The following is a 17303-nucleotide window of genomic DNA, read 5'->3' as shown; positions in this document are numbered from 1 at the left end:
AATAAAAACAATACTGTAACAATGTGCAAGAGAGAGGGCAAATTCTATTTTTACTGAAGGACAATCAGCTGTACACCTAGCAGAGCAGATTGCATTCCTTCGGGCTCTGCGATGTGTTTTGACATGGGTGCTCAGCCAATGAAACAATGAAATGATGCATTAAATATGATATCTGACACTTTTTGTTAAATCACTGCTCCCAAAGGTAAACACGACCCTTAAAAAAACGTACGTTTTCGGCAAAGACGTACGGAACGTCAAAAAAAATTAAAAATGTTGAGGAAGCGTTCTGAAAGCCTTGTGTGTTGGGCTACAACACCGGCCAAAAGCTCTCCGGAATGGCGCCCTCTACTGACTAACAATCTGTGAATGATTTAGGCTAAAAATACGACATTGTTGCCCGCTAGAGTACTGTTTAATAGTATTGAACTTGTCTGTGTGCATAGTTTAGGCAATCGTGCTTTCATCATTGTGTCGACCTATAAAGCATGCCGGGTACAATATGTTGTGGACCCGTGTTGACAGCGGTGGACTTCGGACCCGCAACGAGAGATAGTCAATAATGATTATTGCCACCATGAATGTGGATATCTTTATCACAACTGGAACATGTATGATTTGGTTTTTGCAAGCGACATATCACTGTCGATGTGCACATATTAAAGTGGGAGTGGTTTCTCTGCCGTCGCTTTGACATTCTGGGAGCACCAATGAAGGTAATATAGGCACATAGTTTGATCATGCTAGTGACTGAGAAGCTTGCGGACTGTTCAGGTCTCGTGGTGTGTTTTATAGTTTGAGCTGCTGTGAGAATTTATCGTTAACTTTCACCCCGTCAAATTTTTTAAGGTGCCATCGTGCGGTGTCAGATTCGATTCTGTTGTTTTGCGAGATCAAAAGCCTTTTTTTACAAGTACAACCATGGATTTCTTGCCAAGAATCAAATCGATCTTACCATGGACTGCTCTCAGAGCTTTCCTGCTGATTCTCTTAATGTCAGTGCGCACGTCTACTGCAGCAAGGTTTCTGCTACCAAAGACGAGTCTGACAGCAATGCACAGCCACTTCCTGGCCTTGACTCCCATCACGAAGGCTCTGATCGATCGTGGACACCACGTGACACTGCTCCTCCTAGACAAGAAGGGAACCTCCGGCTTTGTCCCAGGAGCGTACTCGAGCAACATCACCATCCCTCATTCCATGACGGGCCAAGAGGTTAAAGACGTTTCTGAGATGTTGGATAAATCTTCGAGCAATTCACTGTCACTGAGCAAAATATGGGATGGGGAGGTCAGCAGACTCCTTGATCTTTACAACTACGGGTGTTCTGAGCTCTTTAAGAACAAAGATATCCTCGAAAAGCTGAAAAAGGAGGACATCGATATGATGATCACTACACCTGTCACGGATGCATGTGATCCCCTCATCGCGGCTTATCTCAGTGTACCATTTATTGCTGTCACAGTTAGCCGACGTACTCCCTTCTGGCACGAAGGACGACTAGGGGTACCCACACCTCTTTCCTATGTTCCCTTTTCCTTCCTGCTTAACTACTCCGACCGCATGGACTTTTCCGAGCGACTGATGAATTTTGTAGTCTCGCATACTATCCATCCGCTAATAGAGTATGTTATAGCCTACCGCCCTGTAGCTCAGCTCCAAGCGTTGCATGGAATTCGCCCCGATCTCAACCCGTGGGAAATCCTCAACAGAGGGGCCTTGTGGTTGTGCCACTGGACACTTGCTCTCGAATATCCGCAGCCGACAGCTCCTAACTGGATTCCGATACCCGGGGCCACGCCCATGGATACGAAACCCCTTCCGGCGAAGCTTCGAGACTTCGTGGAAGGTTCCAGGGATGGTTTCATCGTATTTAGTCTCGTATGTTCACTATCATCATCTGTCGATAAACACCCTTACAATTGTGTTTTATTTTACCATTTTGGCAATCATTCCTGCCTACAAGAGTGGAAGGCCTGCGCATCATTCAGAGTAACGAATGCACAACTATTTTTCGTAAGAAAGGTTGATCTACGTGCGCAAAATGATTTACTTTATGTTGAAATCGATAACGAAAGCAAAATGCAGACATTGAATGGCCACGCAAATGAGTATATGACAATATCGTGGTAATAGTGATTATAATCCATCAAACGGTAGATTAGGCTGCGTGGAAAAGAAAGTGAATTTGCCCACCACGTAGCAAATTAGTTTCCATAATACATTGATGGAAGTGAGTTCATTTCTGGTTTGTAGCCCTATGTATTGCAGCGATACCGAATGAATTATATTTGATTGTTTTTATAATATATATGTCTGTTTGTTCAGGCTTTTTGTCACACAGATAGTAGGAAGTCATAATCATTAGATCTAGACTGTTCCATTGTCATTTAATTTTCTCTCAGGGCTCCGGAACCACGGCTTTCGATAACCAGACAGTGACCGATACTATCGCTAAGGTCTTCAGCAAGCTACCGCAGAGAGTCGTGTGGAGATACGTTGGACCGAAGCCTCGTTACCTAGGCAACAACACTCTCATTCTTAATTGGCTTCCACAAACTGATCTGCTTGGTAAGATTATCAGAATCCCATTTATAGATTCTCATTATATCCACTGAACGTAATGTACAGGCGATGCTAATTGTAATATTTGCTTGAACGGACTCTTCTTGCCGCAAGAGCTTAAGCATGAAATTATGGGTTTTGTATATAGAGAGATAACAAAAGGTAAATTTACTGTGAGCCACCCCCGTGAAACAAGTACAACGTGTATGTAGAACATACACTAGGCTGAAATCCAGTGATATTACGATTATGCTGTTTTATACAAATGATGCACAGGATAGAGTGCGTTAGTGGAGCTGTAGCGCACTGGAGGGTATTTACAATTGTGAAACATGCACGAGACGAAGCCGAGTGCATGTTGCACTACATTGTAAATACCCGAGCGTGAGCTGCATCTCCACTAACGCCACGAAATAATCCTGTGCATCATTTGTTTTATAACATGGGTCGAAAACTAACAGCATTTTTCACGTACCTTTGTGGGTCAATACCAGTCAACTACATGTAGCACTCGCTCAAGAATCAAGATGTCGGAAGATGTTCGTCCCAAATATTTGCGCACGTCGCACTCGGAAATCCCGCACATATAAGTACTGTACGTATAAGAGTGTATAACGTACGCCACACATGTTATGCACAAGAAAGGCCGGCCGGCAACCCGAACTAGAAGTTGTTTACAGGATTGACAGCGCGTATAGTAGCGCGCGACGCACTTGTAACAACTGGTTGAGTGCGCACTGCTAGGGTAAACATTGTGACGTCAGGCCGTGAATGTCAGTGAGAAATTAATGCACGCACACGTGACTCATTTCAGCGCTTCCATTTGGCTACATTCTTGAACCCATTTTATATACGATATCAAACTCGTCTATAGCTCTGATTCGGGTGCATATTATACCCTTTTTGAATATCGATATAATCACAACGGACAAGAAAACACTCGACACGAAGAGGAAATATTGATGCTTTAACAGTTCCTATGATTATGATGATGTTTCATGTTTATGACGCAATCATTCATCATAATCAACCCTTAGAGAGTCAAATGAACGGTAGCCTTTTGCATTGCTTACCACTATAACGTTGACTTGTGGAGTGCAGGTACAAGTGTTCTTTGTTGATGTAGAATACGTCATTACTATTTAACAAAAAATGACAAAGATTATGATAAAGCTAATCCTTTAATTTGTAAATAGGTATACTGTATTTTTATGACTATACAAATCATGTAAAATACGCTTTCTGTAAGTTTCAGTTTAATCAATTTAATAATCTAAATGAGGAATAACTCGCATCGACAAAGTGGTGTGTACCAACGTTAACTTTTGGAGGATAAGGATATCTGTTTTGATGGCTAGGCCAATAGTAGATGCAGCATCATTAATATCTGCGAGGGATGTTTAAGATAAACACCAAACCAAACCCGTCTGTGGAAGTTGTAAATCAAAGTACAGATTTTATGGGAGTCTAACGTATCACAGCACAATAATTACTAAATTTCATAATCATTGTCGTTTGGGTTTTTTCTTGGTATCAGCACATCCCAGTGTCCGTCTCTTGATCTACCATGGCGGCAGCGGCGGAGTACACGAGGCGATCAATTTCGGTGTACCGATGCTTCTTTTCCCGCTTGGGCGAGACCAGCCCACGAATGCCAAGCGGGTAGCAGCGAAAGGGATCGGCATCTCGCTGCAGATAGGAAACCTAGACGAGAAGCTGCTAACTGATTCTCTGCATCAGCTGCTACAAAACAACAGGTAACTAGGCAGCTGACTGTCATAAACTCTAAATAACCACTCAACAGCTCAAGGATCGGATCATCTAAAATGTGACTAAACGCATACGATACAGGACACTATGCAAGTCATAATCTCTTTTACAATAGCAAGCTCACGTTTCAGATTATTATGATATCGCACACTATAGGCAAGCGATTTCTGGGCTACACGTGCAATTTTGCAGTGAGAGAAAAAATTCAGTTCTTCCGGCACGAGGGATCATGCTATGCTTTACCGGGTAATTGCCCAGCTGCTCAGAGGGAAGCGGCAATGTTTAAAGCCATCGTGGAATCATGCTATCCTTCTATCTTTTGATCGTGACTTGCACAACGAACTGAGTTTTATAGCTCCGCAACATTGGTGTACGGTATGCATAATGTTATCATTCACACGGGAGAATATGTATTGCTTATAGAACTGAACCAGCTGAAATCATAGATGAAGAAATCCCTGCAATATGATTGGTGAAGAGCTGAGTGCTTGGAGTTGGTTAGTCGTTTAGTAGGTTTATATGACCGAGAATATAACATGGGTCCCCCGCAACTTCATTCGTCTGAGCTTTTGGTTTCATGTTCCGGTTTTTTGTTTGTTTTGTTTTTGTTTTTTAAGAGATAGCTACTGTTTGTTCGATAAAACAGACGCTGTTCCGGTTTACTCTTTGCTTCGAGAGGATCTTGTGCACCGGAAACTTTGAAAAAACACTGAACTTGGCTAAAATTACTTTTATATAATGATATAAATATATTTATATATTTATATAATAATATAAATATATAAATATATAATTTGAGCACAAGTTGTTCCCATAACTGGCCGTTAAAGGGACTGTACAGTACTGGTTGAGGTAAGGATTCATGTTTTGAACATTCCTAAGTGAGATAATGAAAAGCCTCTTATGAAATATGAAAGAGCATGTAATTTTAAGAAGGATTTAACGTTTATTTGATGAAAATTGGTTTTGAAATGGCTGAGATATCCAAAAAAGTGTTAATAATAAAAGGCGACATGCCCCAACTTTATTAGTATCTCTTTGTTTCACCTTGTTTTTGGATATCTCAGCCATTTCAAAACCGATTTTCATTGAATAAACTTTTGATACCCCTTCGAACTGCATGCTCTTTGACATCTCATAGAGTGGTTTCTGAATATCTCACAAAACGTTAAAAGCTAAATCTTCACCTCGACCAGAACTGTACACACCCTTTAAAGCTCTATTCCAAAGTAAATAGATAGATACATAAATCAAAAAGTAAATAAATAAATGTCTAGATATAAGATAAATAAATACATAAATATATAAATGTATATAAACATATAAATATATGAATATATAAATATATAAATATATAAATATATAAGTATATAAGTATATAAATATATGAATGAAAGTAACGACTGGTGCAGTTTAGCTGGCGGAACGAATCTTCTACAACTGTACTACACGGGTATCCGATATTGTGCACCTACATCGATAACGATGAAAGATTGTTGTTTTCAATAGCACGTGTCCCGACATTTTGGCTGCACATATAAGGTATGCTTATACATACGTGATGTGTTACATCGCTTGGTGATGTATTGTTTGAGAAAAGTCTTATTTATAACGTCCTTTGATGTTTAAGTGTCTGGCAAGAAGTAAGTTGTATTTTCAGTTCTAAGTTTTTTATCTATTTATGACTACAGCTATAAGGAGAATGCAATGAGAGCTTCGGCCATTCTGCGGGATCGGATGGCCAGCCCGCTGGACACGGCAGTCTTCTGGATTGAGCACGTGGTCAAGTTCGGCGGCGACCATCTACGATTACGAGCGACCGAGATGGGTTTCATTCAACTCCATTCTCTGGACGTTATCGTCTTCCTCGTAGTAGTCGTTGTTGCATGGTCGTATCTATCGTACGTTATTCTCGCAGCATGCTGTAGGTCACTATGCAAACGAAATAAAAGCAAAATTAGTAAAACTAAAAAAGACTGAGCCGGATAGGCTACTAGGTTTCAAGCATGATAATGCAAAAAAAAAAATCGAAGTAAAACTGCATAGATTATGAGTAATAAGATATCATATTTTTCGTTTCTCTCCATGATTTTTTTTTCTAAAATAATTTTATCATTTCTTGTTTCTAAACTTGTCGTCTACATTTAGCATAAGATGGAAAAAATGGATAAGTAGATCAGGTTCGGAAATTTTAGACAAAGTCTTTGACAGTTTTTTAAATGAAAATTTGAATTCTGAAAATTTGAATTCCGCTATTTGCTTTGGATGAAAAAAAAAAATGTCTTATCTCACATTATTCATTGAAGCCGATTTGAATATCGTGTGGAATCGCACTTTAATGTGTGAACCTTGTGAACTTTGTAGTTGGATTTGTTGTGTGTGTATATATGTTTACATCTGTTATCCTCTTTATAACACAATTTTATACATCTATTCGATTTAGGAACCCGCAAGTTGAAAGCTTTAGTATCTATTTCGTTGATCTTAAACATTCTTTTTTTTTTTAAGGTGCGAAATGAATATATGGGGCCTACATTGATTTAACTTTTCATATATATTATGGCTACTTCATTCAAATGATTTTTCTCTTCCGCTATGCTGTGTACCACATTATGCATCAATTTTGTACCAATGCACACGTACAAATGAATTTCTATTATTTGTTTAAATCTTTGTTTGATATTGCTGTTTGTATAAAATACTAAACATCTCACAGCGAGGTATTATTTTCGACGCCAATACTTGCATGTCTTGTCAATTAAAAAAAAATTAGTGACTAAATGAACAAGCATAATATGAAGGGAACTATTTTGTGTCAGCGTTAACTGCACAATTTAGAAATAAATTTTATCACTGGTTTTGATCGTACGTCAGTGTAAGCATATAAAGAAACATTGATTATATACCTACCTGTGCGCTGCACGACTCACTTATCTGGATATGTATTGTTATCATTGTTTTTTTTATCTAAGTCACTCTGAGAGCTAATAATGATTCCTCAGCCAACATGCTTATTTCCAAGGTCCAGTGCAAGAGAAATAGAGAAAGTGGAAAAGAAATATATAGAGACAGAGAGAGAGAGAGAGAGAATAAACCTGATCTTCCACACGACCAAGCCAAAAAGTGTCGGTATAAAGTACCTAATACAACTCTATCAGCTTTTCAAAGACGAATATCTACATGACTTGAACAGCTTTAGATATATCGGGCCAATGATGTCATAACGTACATACAAACATATCTAGATAATGATTATACAAAAAATGTCCAAGATTGAATAGTTAATTAGCACAACATTTGAACTCAAGATAACATGTGTGGTATGTGATTGAGTTAGATGAAGTTCTGTTGCATATGGACCTAAAACATATATATACTAGCGATGGCCGGTAAGGGCCAGCAGAAAAAAAAAATAGTGTCCGAGCCCTGATATTTGTATATATATATATATATATATATATATATATATATGTATGTATATATATATATATACAAAGTTTTTTATTCTTTTTTTTTTACAAAGACATATGGGTAAAGATATTGGCTACAGGTAAAATATCGCAACAAAACAGGGGTTGTTCATTTCATTGATTAACTTTTATTTCAGTAGTACATTATTTCAAATACACTGTAAAACTTGTTGCCACTTGCCCTAGTGAAACATTATACATATTCAAGCATATGGATCATTACAAAATAACATCTCCAAAGTCACTACGTCAGATTGACACCATGACTATAAACAAAAAACCAAAAAAAAAAAACACCCTGTAACTTACCTCCTTTCTGTTGCAATATGCAAGATAGTCATAGAGTTAAGTGTTATTTTCGTCTGTTTCATTTTTACATCTCACTATGCTCACATTTACGCTTGGTACATAAGGGATAAGCGAATGGTTGGTCATCATAATGACATTAAATGACGCTAAAATGGAAGCAAAATCTTCTTTTTTTATTTGATTATTACATTCCTATTATTATGTCACACAACATGACATTCCCTCTAGATCAATGTAATTGCACATCATGGAAATATTATTAGAACTGACTGATTATATGCTGTCACTTAAAACGAATGCATATAGTGTCAGTAAAATTGCAAACTTTGGAAACAAAATCTCAGAATTCATACTTGAAATGAAAATTTGAAATCCATTGAAATTCCACAAAAAAAAAGTAAAACTATACTCAGGGGAACAGAAATACATCACTTAAGCCTACCGATCTTTCTGTGCTTACTGTCGGAATAATCTATGTGAAGACAAAATATCACTTGTAGTAAAGCAGAACTATTTCCTGATATAATTTGATTTATCGCTTTCTGAGCTATCTAACTTACATACATAAAAACAACTACATATTTACTATCGTGTGATCGCAGGTATTACAATTCTCTTGGGCCAATGATAACGCGAAGTATTATTTGAAGCGATACATTTTGGAAACAGAAGAGTTACAACTTTGGGAAAGCTTGACGAACTTAAATCTCCTGAAGCTCATAAACGTTCGCGTATTTGGTAGTGACGTTCTTTGAGTATATACAAGAAGAGAAGAAGGAAAATAGTTCTGCATTTCTTAAATAAGGATGAAATAGACTCTTTACAACCGAATTATAAATGAGCATGAACTAATAGACAGCTGTGACAACGACTGAAAATGTGAAATTCTTTCTCCTTTTCATCAATCTAAATGGAGATAATGATTATTCACTCTTTTTCAAAATGGACTTGGGCACAAAGTGAAAATTCACTTTAAAGGCGCCCTGAAATCCAAATGCATGTTGACTTGTGTTGATTTATGATACCCTCAACATCACTTTTGCGGTGAAACAAATATCTAGAAACATGCAATATATCTGTAATTATTTTTTTTCTATCTTTCTTCAGATTACTTGGGAACGCCCACAACAAAAAATAATTACATACCAATATTCCTCAGATGACCTAATCTGTCAATCATTGCTAAAGTACTGAAATGTTTAACAAAAGACATTGGAATGCACCTTTCCCTCGACTCAGCATAACTTGCATGTTTCTGTGATATTAATGCGACTAACAAAAGACATGGCGAGGGAACATGCAAGTTATACTGAGTATAAATGGGAAGGTGCATTCCAATATCTTTTGTTAAACATTTCAGTACTTTACCAATAATTGACAGATGAGGTAATCTGAGGAATATTGGTTTGGGAGGATTTTTTTGTTTGTTGTTGTTGGCGTTCCCAAGTAACCTGAAGAAAAATAGAAGAAAAAAATCTCTAAAATATATGGAATGTCTATTAATTTTCAGTATTCAAGTATTGGTTACACATGCAGTGTGTACCATAATTCGAAGTTTCTTTCTTATGGTGCCGCGTGATAGAGATAGTTGTCTTGACGGCAGTTTTATTGATGTGAAGCAAATATCTTAAATCAATATGAAAATATAGGTAATTTCAAGGTAAAAAATATAAATAATAAGTGGGAGTAATGTCCATTGAAGAAATTTTCCAAAACGGACAAATAAAGTGAATACATATAATTTCTGTAGAATTTACCCCAATAGTAAAAGGTTTGCATTGGTAGTACTTTTAGAGTAGTTTTCAAAACCTTCGTAAATTTTCAAATGAGGTTAGTTGCATTGACTTCTTTTATTTTTTTTTTATTTGAAGTAAGGTAAGATGTAATACACCGCAAACGAATGGGAGAGAATAAAAACAATACTGTAATAATGCGCAAGAGACAGGGCAAATTCTATTTTTCTGAAAGACAATCAGCTGTACACCTAGAGTAGAATAGCATTCCTTCGGGCTGTGTTTTGACATCGGTCTCAGCCACTGAAACTTCGAAATTTGACTACAGGCAACTGTCTTTTCACCCGTGGTTCCACGGATAAATGTATTTTAGTCGACTCCCAGCTCACACTTGGAGGTTTTCTGAAAGTTCTTAAAACTTCCAAGTTCATTATGTGGACATTATTTTCTCAAAACCCATTAACAACGTCTTTTCGTGGAAGGTTTTCGACGTACCTAAAACGTTTCAAATGGACATAAATTGTTTAAACGTTAAAAAGCCATAAAAAAGCCTTTCAAAATATTTAAGGATTTGCTAACAAACGTTTTGACATCATATAACGTCCTATAATGTTTACAAACGTTTTGTAAAGGACATTCATTTTGTAACGTTGACGTTTGACGTTTTAAAAACGTTTTCCGAAAAAAAAATACTTTGCGATAAATGCTAAAGTCCAAACCTTGACATTTATTATGTACGCTTTAAGGGCATAATTTACCATTTGCAGATGAAACAAAAATACAATATTAGCGCTTCAAAATTGTTCTAAGATGTGAGTTAGGGATGGAGACAATCAACTGGAAAATTCGAATCAGTTTGATTGGTGTTAAGTATTGTTAAGTATACAAAATGTGAAACCGTCTACAGTTATGGTTTATTGAGAAAAATAGTGATATCTCCCTATATTTTAGGCTTTATTTGGAAAATTTTGTATGGTAGGATGTTTTGTGATACAACTGACCTACACATTATGCATTAAATATGATATCTTACACATTCTTTTTTTTTAAATCACTACTCCCAAAGGTAAACACGACCCTTAAAAAACGTACGTTTTCGACGAAACGTCAAAAAAAAAAAAAACTGTTGATGAAGCGTTCTGAAAACCTTGTTTGTTGGGCTACAACACCGGCCAAAAGCTCTTCAGAATGGTGCCCTCTACTGACCAACAATCTGTGGAATGATTTAGGCTAAAAATACGACATCGTTGCCCGCTAGAGTACTGTTTAATAGTATTGAACTTGTCTGAATGCATAGTTTGGCAATCGTGCTTTCATCATTGTTTTGACCTATAAAGCATACCGGGTACAATATGTTGTGGACCCGCGTGGACAGCGGTGGACTTCGGACCCGCAACGAGACAGACTCAATAAGGATTATTGACACCGTAATGTAGAGATAATCTTTATCACAATTGGAACATGTATGATTTGGTTTTACAAGCGGCATGTCGCTGTCGATGTGCACATATATCAAAGTGAGAAAGTTGGAGTGGTTTCTCCACCGTCGCTTTGACATTCTTGGAGCACCAATGAAGGTAATATGCGCACAGTGTGATCATACCAGTGACTGAAGCTTGCGGACTGTTCAGGTCTCGTGCAGTATGGTGTGTTTTTATAATTGGAGCTGCTGTGAGAATTCATCGTTAACTTTCACCCGGTCAGTTTTATAAGGTGCCATCGTGCGGTGTCAGGTTCGATGCGGTTGTTTTGCGAGATTTACGGCGTGCATTGAGCCACGTGCCCTTTACAGATAGCGCTCGCACACAAATTTAGCCTCTTCTTTAAGTACAACCATGGATTTCTCGCCAAGAATCAAATCGTTCTTGCCATGGACTGCTCTCGGAGCTTTCCTGCCGATTCTCTTAATGTCAGCGCGCACGTCTACTGCAGCAAATTTTCTGCTCCCAAGGACGAGTCTGACAGCAATGCACAGCCACTTTCTGGCCTTGACTCCGATCACGAAGGCTCTGATCGATCGTGGACACCACGTGACACTGCTCCTCCTAGACAAGAAGGGAACCTCCGGCTTTATCCCAGGAGCGTACTCGAGCAACATCACCATCCCTCATTCCATGACGGGCCAAGAGGTCAAAGATGTTTCCGAGATGTTGGATAAATCTTCGAGCAATTCACCGTCACTGAGCAAAATGTGGGATGGGGAGCTCAGCAGACTCCTTGATCTTTACAACTACGGGTGTTCTAAACTCTTTAAGAACAAGGATATCCTCGAAAAGCTGAAAAAGGAGGACATCGATATGGTGATCACTACACCTATCTCGGATGCATGTGATCCCCTCATCGCGGCTTATCTCAATATACCATTTATTGTTGTCACAGTTGGCCGACGTACCCCCTTCTGGCACGAAGGACGTCTAGGGGTACCCACACCTCTTTCCTATGTTCCTTTTTCCTTCCTGCTTAACTACTCCGACCGCATGGACTTTTCCGAGCGACTGATGAATTTTGTTGTCTCGCACACTATCCATCCGCTAATCGAGTATGTTATAGCCTACCGCCCTGTAGCTCAGCTCCAAGCGTTGCATGGAATTCGTCCCGATCTCAATCCGTGGGAAATCCTCAACAGAGGGGCCCTGTGGTTGTGCCACTGGACACTTGCTCTCGAATATTCGCAGCCGACAGCTCCTAATTGGATCCCAATACCCGGGGCCACGCCCATGGATCCGAAACCCCTTCCGGCGAAGCTTCGAGACTTCGTAGAAGGTTCCAGGGATGGTTTCATCGTATTTAGTCTCGTATGTTCACTATCATCAACTGTTAAACACCCTTAAAATTGTGTTTTATTTTATCATTTTGGCAATCATTCCTGCCTTAAAGAGTGGAAGGCCTGCGCATCATTCAGAGTAACGAATGCACAATTCTTCGTAAGAAAGGTTGATCTACGTGCGCAAAATAATTTACTCTATGTTGAAATCGATAACGAAAGCAAAATGCAGGCATTGAATGGCCATTCAAATGAGTATATGACAATATCGTGGTAAAAGTGATTATAATCCATCAAAGGGTAGATTTTTGTGTGTTTTTATAATATCTATATCTGTTTGTTCACTCTTTTTGTCACACAGATGGTAGGAAGTCATAATCATGAGATCTAGACTCTTCCGTTGTCATTTCATATTCTGTCAGGGCTCCGGAACCACGGCTTTCGACAACCAGACAGTGACCGATACTATCGCTAAGGTCTTCAGCAAGCTGCCGCAGAGAGTCGTGTGGAGATACATTGGACCGAAGCCTCGTTACCTAGGCAACAACACTCTCATTCTTGATTGGCTTCCACAAACTGATCTGCTTGGTAAGATCATCAGAATCACATTTACAGATTCTCATTTATCCACTGAACGTATAATGTACAGGCGATGCTAATTATAATATTTCCTTCTACGGACTCTTCTTGCCGCAAGAGCTTAAGCATGAAATTATGGGTTTTGTATATATAGAGAGATAACAAAAGGTAAATTTATTGTGAGCCACCCCGTGAAACAAGTATACAACGTGTATGTAGAACATACACTAGGCTGAAATCCAGTGATATTACGATTATGTTGTTTTATACGATATTAACCTCGTCTATAGCTCTGGTTAGGGTGCGTAGATTACACACTTCTTTAATATCGATATAATCACAAAGGACAAGAAAATACTCTACACGGAAGAGGAAACATTGATGATTCATTTCCAATGATGTTTCATGTTTATGAACCAAACCAAACCAACCCGTCTGTGGAAGTTGTAAATCCAAGTACAGATTTTATTGGAGTCTAACGTATCACAACACAATAATGACTAAATTTCATAATCATTGTCGTTCGGGTTTTTTTTTTTCTATCAGCACATCCAAGTGTCCGTCTCTTGATCTACCATGGCGGCAGCGGCGGAGTACACGAGGCGATCAATTTCGGTGTACCGATGCTTCTTTTCCCGCTTGGGCGAGACCAGCCTACGAATGCCCAGCGGGTAGCAGCGAAAGGGATCGGTATCTCGCTGCAGTTAGGAAACCTAGACGAGAAGCTGCTAACTGATTCTATGCATCAGCTGCTACAAAACACCAGGTAACTAGGCAGCTGACTGTCATAAACTCTAAATAACCACTCTACACAGCTCAAGACTATCGGATCATCTAAAATGTGACTAAATACGATACATACGATACAGGACACTATGCAAGTCATAATCTCTTTTGCAATAGCAAGTTCACGTTTCAGATTATTATGATATAGGACACTGCTAGGCAAACGATTTCTGGGCTACACGTGCAATTTTGCAGTGAGAGAAAAAATTCAGTTCTTCCGGCACGAGGGATCATGCTATGCTTTACCGTGTAATTGCCCAGCTGCTCAGAGGGAAGCGGCAATGTTTAAAGCTATCGTGAAATTATGCTATCCTTGTATCTTTTGATCGTGACTTGCACAACGAACTGAGTTTTATAGCTCCGCAAAATTGGTTTTACGGTATGCATGATGTTATCATTCACACGGAGAATGTGTATTGCTTATAGAACTGAACCAGCTGAAATCATAGATGAAAAAATCCCTGCAATATGATTGGTGAAGAGCTGAGTGCTTGGAGTTGGTTAGTCGTTTAGTAGGTTTATGTGACCGAGAATATTTCATGGGTCCCCTGCAACTTCATACGTCTGAGCTATTGGTTTCATGTTCCGGTATTTTTCCTGTTTTTGTTTGTTTGTTTTTTCATAAAGAGATAACTACTGTTTATTCCATAAAACAGATGCTGTTCCGGTTTACTCTTTGCTTTGAGAGGATCTTGTGCACCGGAAACTTTGAAAAACCACTTAACTAGGCTAAAATTACTTTTCCCTAACCACTACCTGTACATCATCCTTAACCTAATTTGAGCACAAGTTGTTTCCATTACTGGCCGTTAAAGCTCTATTCCAAAGTAAACAGATACATAGATGAAAAAGTAAACAAATGAATATCTAGATATGAGATAGATAAATATATAAATATATAGATATATAGATATATAGATATATAGATATATAGATATATAGATATATAGATATATAGATATATAGATATATAGATATATAGATATATAGATATATAGATATATAGATATATGAATATAGAAATATAGAAATATAGAAATATAGAAATGAATGTAACGACTGGTGCAGTTAAGCTGGCGGAACGAATCTTCTACAACACTGTACTACACGGGTAGCCGGTATTGTTTTATTGGTTTAACATCGATAACGATGAAAGATTGTTGTCTTCAATAGCACATGTCCCGACATTTTGGCTGCACATTTACGGTATGTTTGTACATACGTGATGTTTTACATCCCTTGGTGATACATTGTTTATGAAACGTCCTTTTATCTTTAAGTGTCTGGCAAGAAGTAATTTCTATTTTCAGTCGTTAAGTTTTCGTGGCAACATGACTTGCACTGGCTAGTGATCACTACTATAATTGCGGTAACACCCATGAAACACCAATAAGTTGGTAGTATTTGAAGTTGCACGGCACAGTTACTGCAATTATAGCAGCTATCAATTGCAGACACAATTATGAATCGGGGCCCAGATCTTTAAATATGCAAACTACCTATTTATCTATTCATCACTGTAGTTATAAGGAGAATGCAAGGAGAGCTTCAGCCATTCTGCGGGATCGGCTGGCCAGCCCGCTGGACACGGCAGTCTTCTGGATAGAGCACGTAGTCAAGTTCGGCGGCGACCATCTCCGATTACGAGCGACCGAGATGGGCTTCATTCAGCTCCATTCTCTGGACGTCATCGCCTTCCTTGTCGTAATCTCCGTCACGTGGTCGTACCTATCATACGTTATTCTCGCAGCATGCTGTAGGTCACTATGCAAACGAAATAAAAGCAAAATTAGTAAAACTAAAAAAGACTAAGCCAGATAGGATACTAGGTTTCAAGCATGATAATGCAAAAAAAAAAGAAAAGAAAAGAAAATCGAAGTAAAACTGCATAAATTATGAGTAATAGAATATCATATATTTCGTTTCTCTCCACAATTTTTTTTTAATGATGTTATCATTTCTTTTTTCTAAACCTGTTGTCTAAATTTAGCATAAGGTGGAAAAAAATGAATAAGTAGATCAGGTTTGGAAATGTAAGACAAAGTCTTTGACAGTTTTCTAAATGAAAATTTGAATTCTGAAAATTTGAATTCCGCTATTGGATGAAAAAAAGATATGTCTTATCTCACATTATTCATTGAAGCCGATTTGAATATCGTGTGGAATCGCACTTTAATGTGTGAATCTTGTGAACTTTGTAGTTGGATTTGTTGTGTGCGTATACATGTTTACATCTGTTATCTTCTTTAGAACACAATTGTAAACATCTATTCCATTTGGCAACCCGCAAGTTGAAAGCTTTAGGATCTATTTCGTTGATCTTAAACATTTTTTTTTTAGGTGCAAAATGAATATACATGGGTCTACATTGATTTAACTTTTCATATATATATTATGGCTACTTCATTCAGATAATTTCTTCATCTCTTCAGCTATGCTGTGTACCACATTATGCATAATTTATGTGCCAATGCAAACGTACAAATGAATTTCTATTATTTGTTTATTTCTTTGTTTGAATTTGCTGTTTGTATACTGATCATCTTACAACGGGGCATTATTTTCGACGCCAAAACTTGCATGTCGTGTCAAATTAAGAAATTAGTGACTAAATGAACAAACATATGAAGGAAACTATTTTGTGTCAGAGTTAACTGTACAATCTAGAAACGAATTTTATCACTGGTTTTGATCGTACGTCACAGTATAAGCAAAGAAAGAAGCATTGATTATATACTTACCTGAGAGCTGCACGACCAAAGCGTCTTTCTGCACGACTCACTTATCTGGTTGTGTATTGTTGTCGTTGTTCTTTTTTTTTATCTAGGTCACACTGAGAGCTAATAATGATTCCTCAGCTAATATGCTTATTTCCAAAGTCCAGTGCAAGAGAAATAGAGAAAGTGGAAAAGAAATATATAGAGACACAGAGAGAGAGAGAGAGAGAGAGAGAATAGACCTGATCTTCCACACGACCAAGCCAAAAAGTGTCGGTATAAAGTACCTATAATACAACTCTATCAGCTTTTTAAAGGCGAATATCTACGTGACTTGAACAGCTTTAGATATATCTTGCCAATGACGTCATAATGTAGATACAAACATACTTAGATAATGATTATACAAAAATGTCCAAGATTAAATAGTTAATTAGCACAACATTGGAACTCAAGATAACATGTGTGGTATGTGATTGAGTGAGATGAAGTTCTGTTGCATATGGACCTAAAACATATATATGTATATATATATATATATATATATATATATATACATATATATATATACATAAACATATACATATACATATACATATACATATACATA

At 37.8% G+C, this 17303-nt stretch overlaps 2 protein-coding genes across 2 annotated transcripts; both read left to right on the top strand.

Annotated features, from left to right (window-relative positions):
- The first annotated feature begins 897 nt into the window (after window positions 1-897).
- Window positions 898-7257, top strand: LOC139712413 (UDP-glucuronosyltransferase 1A9-like). Its single transcript, XM_071624235.1, has 4 exons — window positions 898-1881; window positions 2406-2571; window positions 4103-4322; window positions 6027-7257. The coding sequence occupies exons 1-4, from the start codon at window positions 922-924 to the stop codon at window positions 6313-6315; spliced, it is 1635 nt and encodes a 544-aa protein (XP_071480336.1). The 5' UTR covers window positions 898-921; the 3' UTR covers window positions 6316-7257.
- A 3978-nt stretch (window positions 7258-11235) lies between these two features.
- LOC139712405 (UDP-glucuronosyltransferase 1A9-like) lies at window positions 11236-15788 on the top strand. Its single transcript, XM_071624228.1, has 4 exons — window positions 11236-12642; window positions 13034-13199; window positions 13737-13956; window positions 15500-15788. Exons 1-4 carry the CDS (start codon window positions 11683-11685, stop codon window positions 15786-15788), a joined length of 1635 nt encoding a protein of 544 aa, XP_071480329.1. The 5' UTR covers window positions 11236-11682.
- Window positions 15789-17303: the final 1515 nt, after the last annotated feature.

This window comes from Diadema antillarum, unplaced genomic scaffold (assembly GCF_040938485.1).
Source record: "Diadema antillarum isolate AM-2024a unplaced genomic scaffold, OU_Dant_1.0 seq00001802_RagTag, whole genome shotgun sequence".
NCBI lineage: Eukaryota > Metazoa > Echinodermata > Echinoidea > Diadematoida > Diadematidae > Diadema > Diadema antillarum.
The sequence above is the reverse complement of the archived record's forward strand: the minus strand, read 5'-3'. Positions and strand labels throughout refer to the sequence as shown.

Bases quoted from the DNA above. Each gene is read 5' to 3' on its own strand.
- LOC139712405 (XM_071624228.1), top strand. From the start codon at position 11,683: ATGGATTTCTCGCCAAGAATCAAATCGTTCTTGCCATGGACTGCTCTC. The intron at 12,643-13,033 runs GTATGTTCACTA...ATATTCTGTCAG, and splicing joins GTTTCATCGTATTTAGTCTC to GGCTCCGGAACCACGGCTTT. The intron at 13,200-13,736 runs GTAAGATCATCA...TTTTTCTATCAG, and splicing joins TCCACAAACTGATCTGCTTG to CACATCCAAGTGTCCGTCTC.
- LOC139712413 (XM_071624235.1), top strand. From the start codon at position 922: ATGGATTTCTTGCCAAGAATCAAATCGATCTTACCATGGACTGCTCTC. The intron at 1,882-2,405 runs GTATGTTCACTA...ATTTTCTCTCAG, and splicing joins GTTTCATCGTATTTAGTCTC to GGCTCCGGAACCACGGCTTT. The intron at 2,572-4,102 runs GTAAGATTATCA...TCTTGGTATCAG, and splicing joins TCCACAAACTGATCTGCTTG to CACATCCCAGTGTCCGTCTC.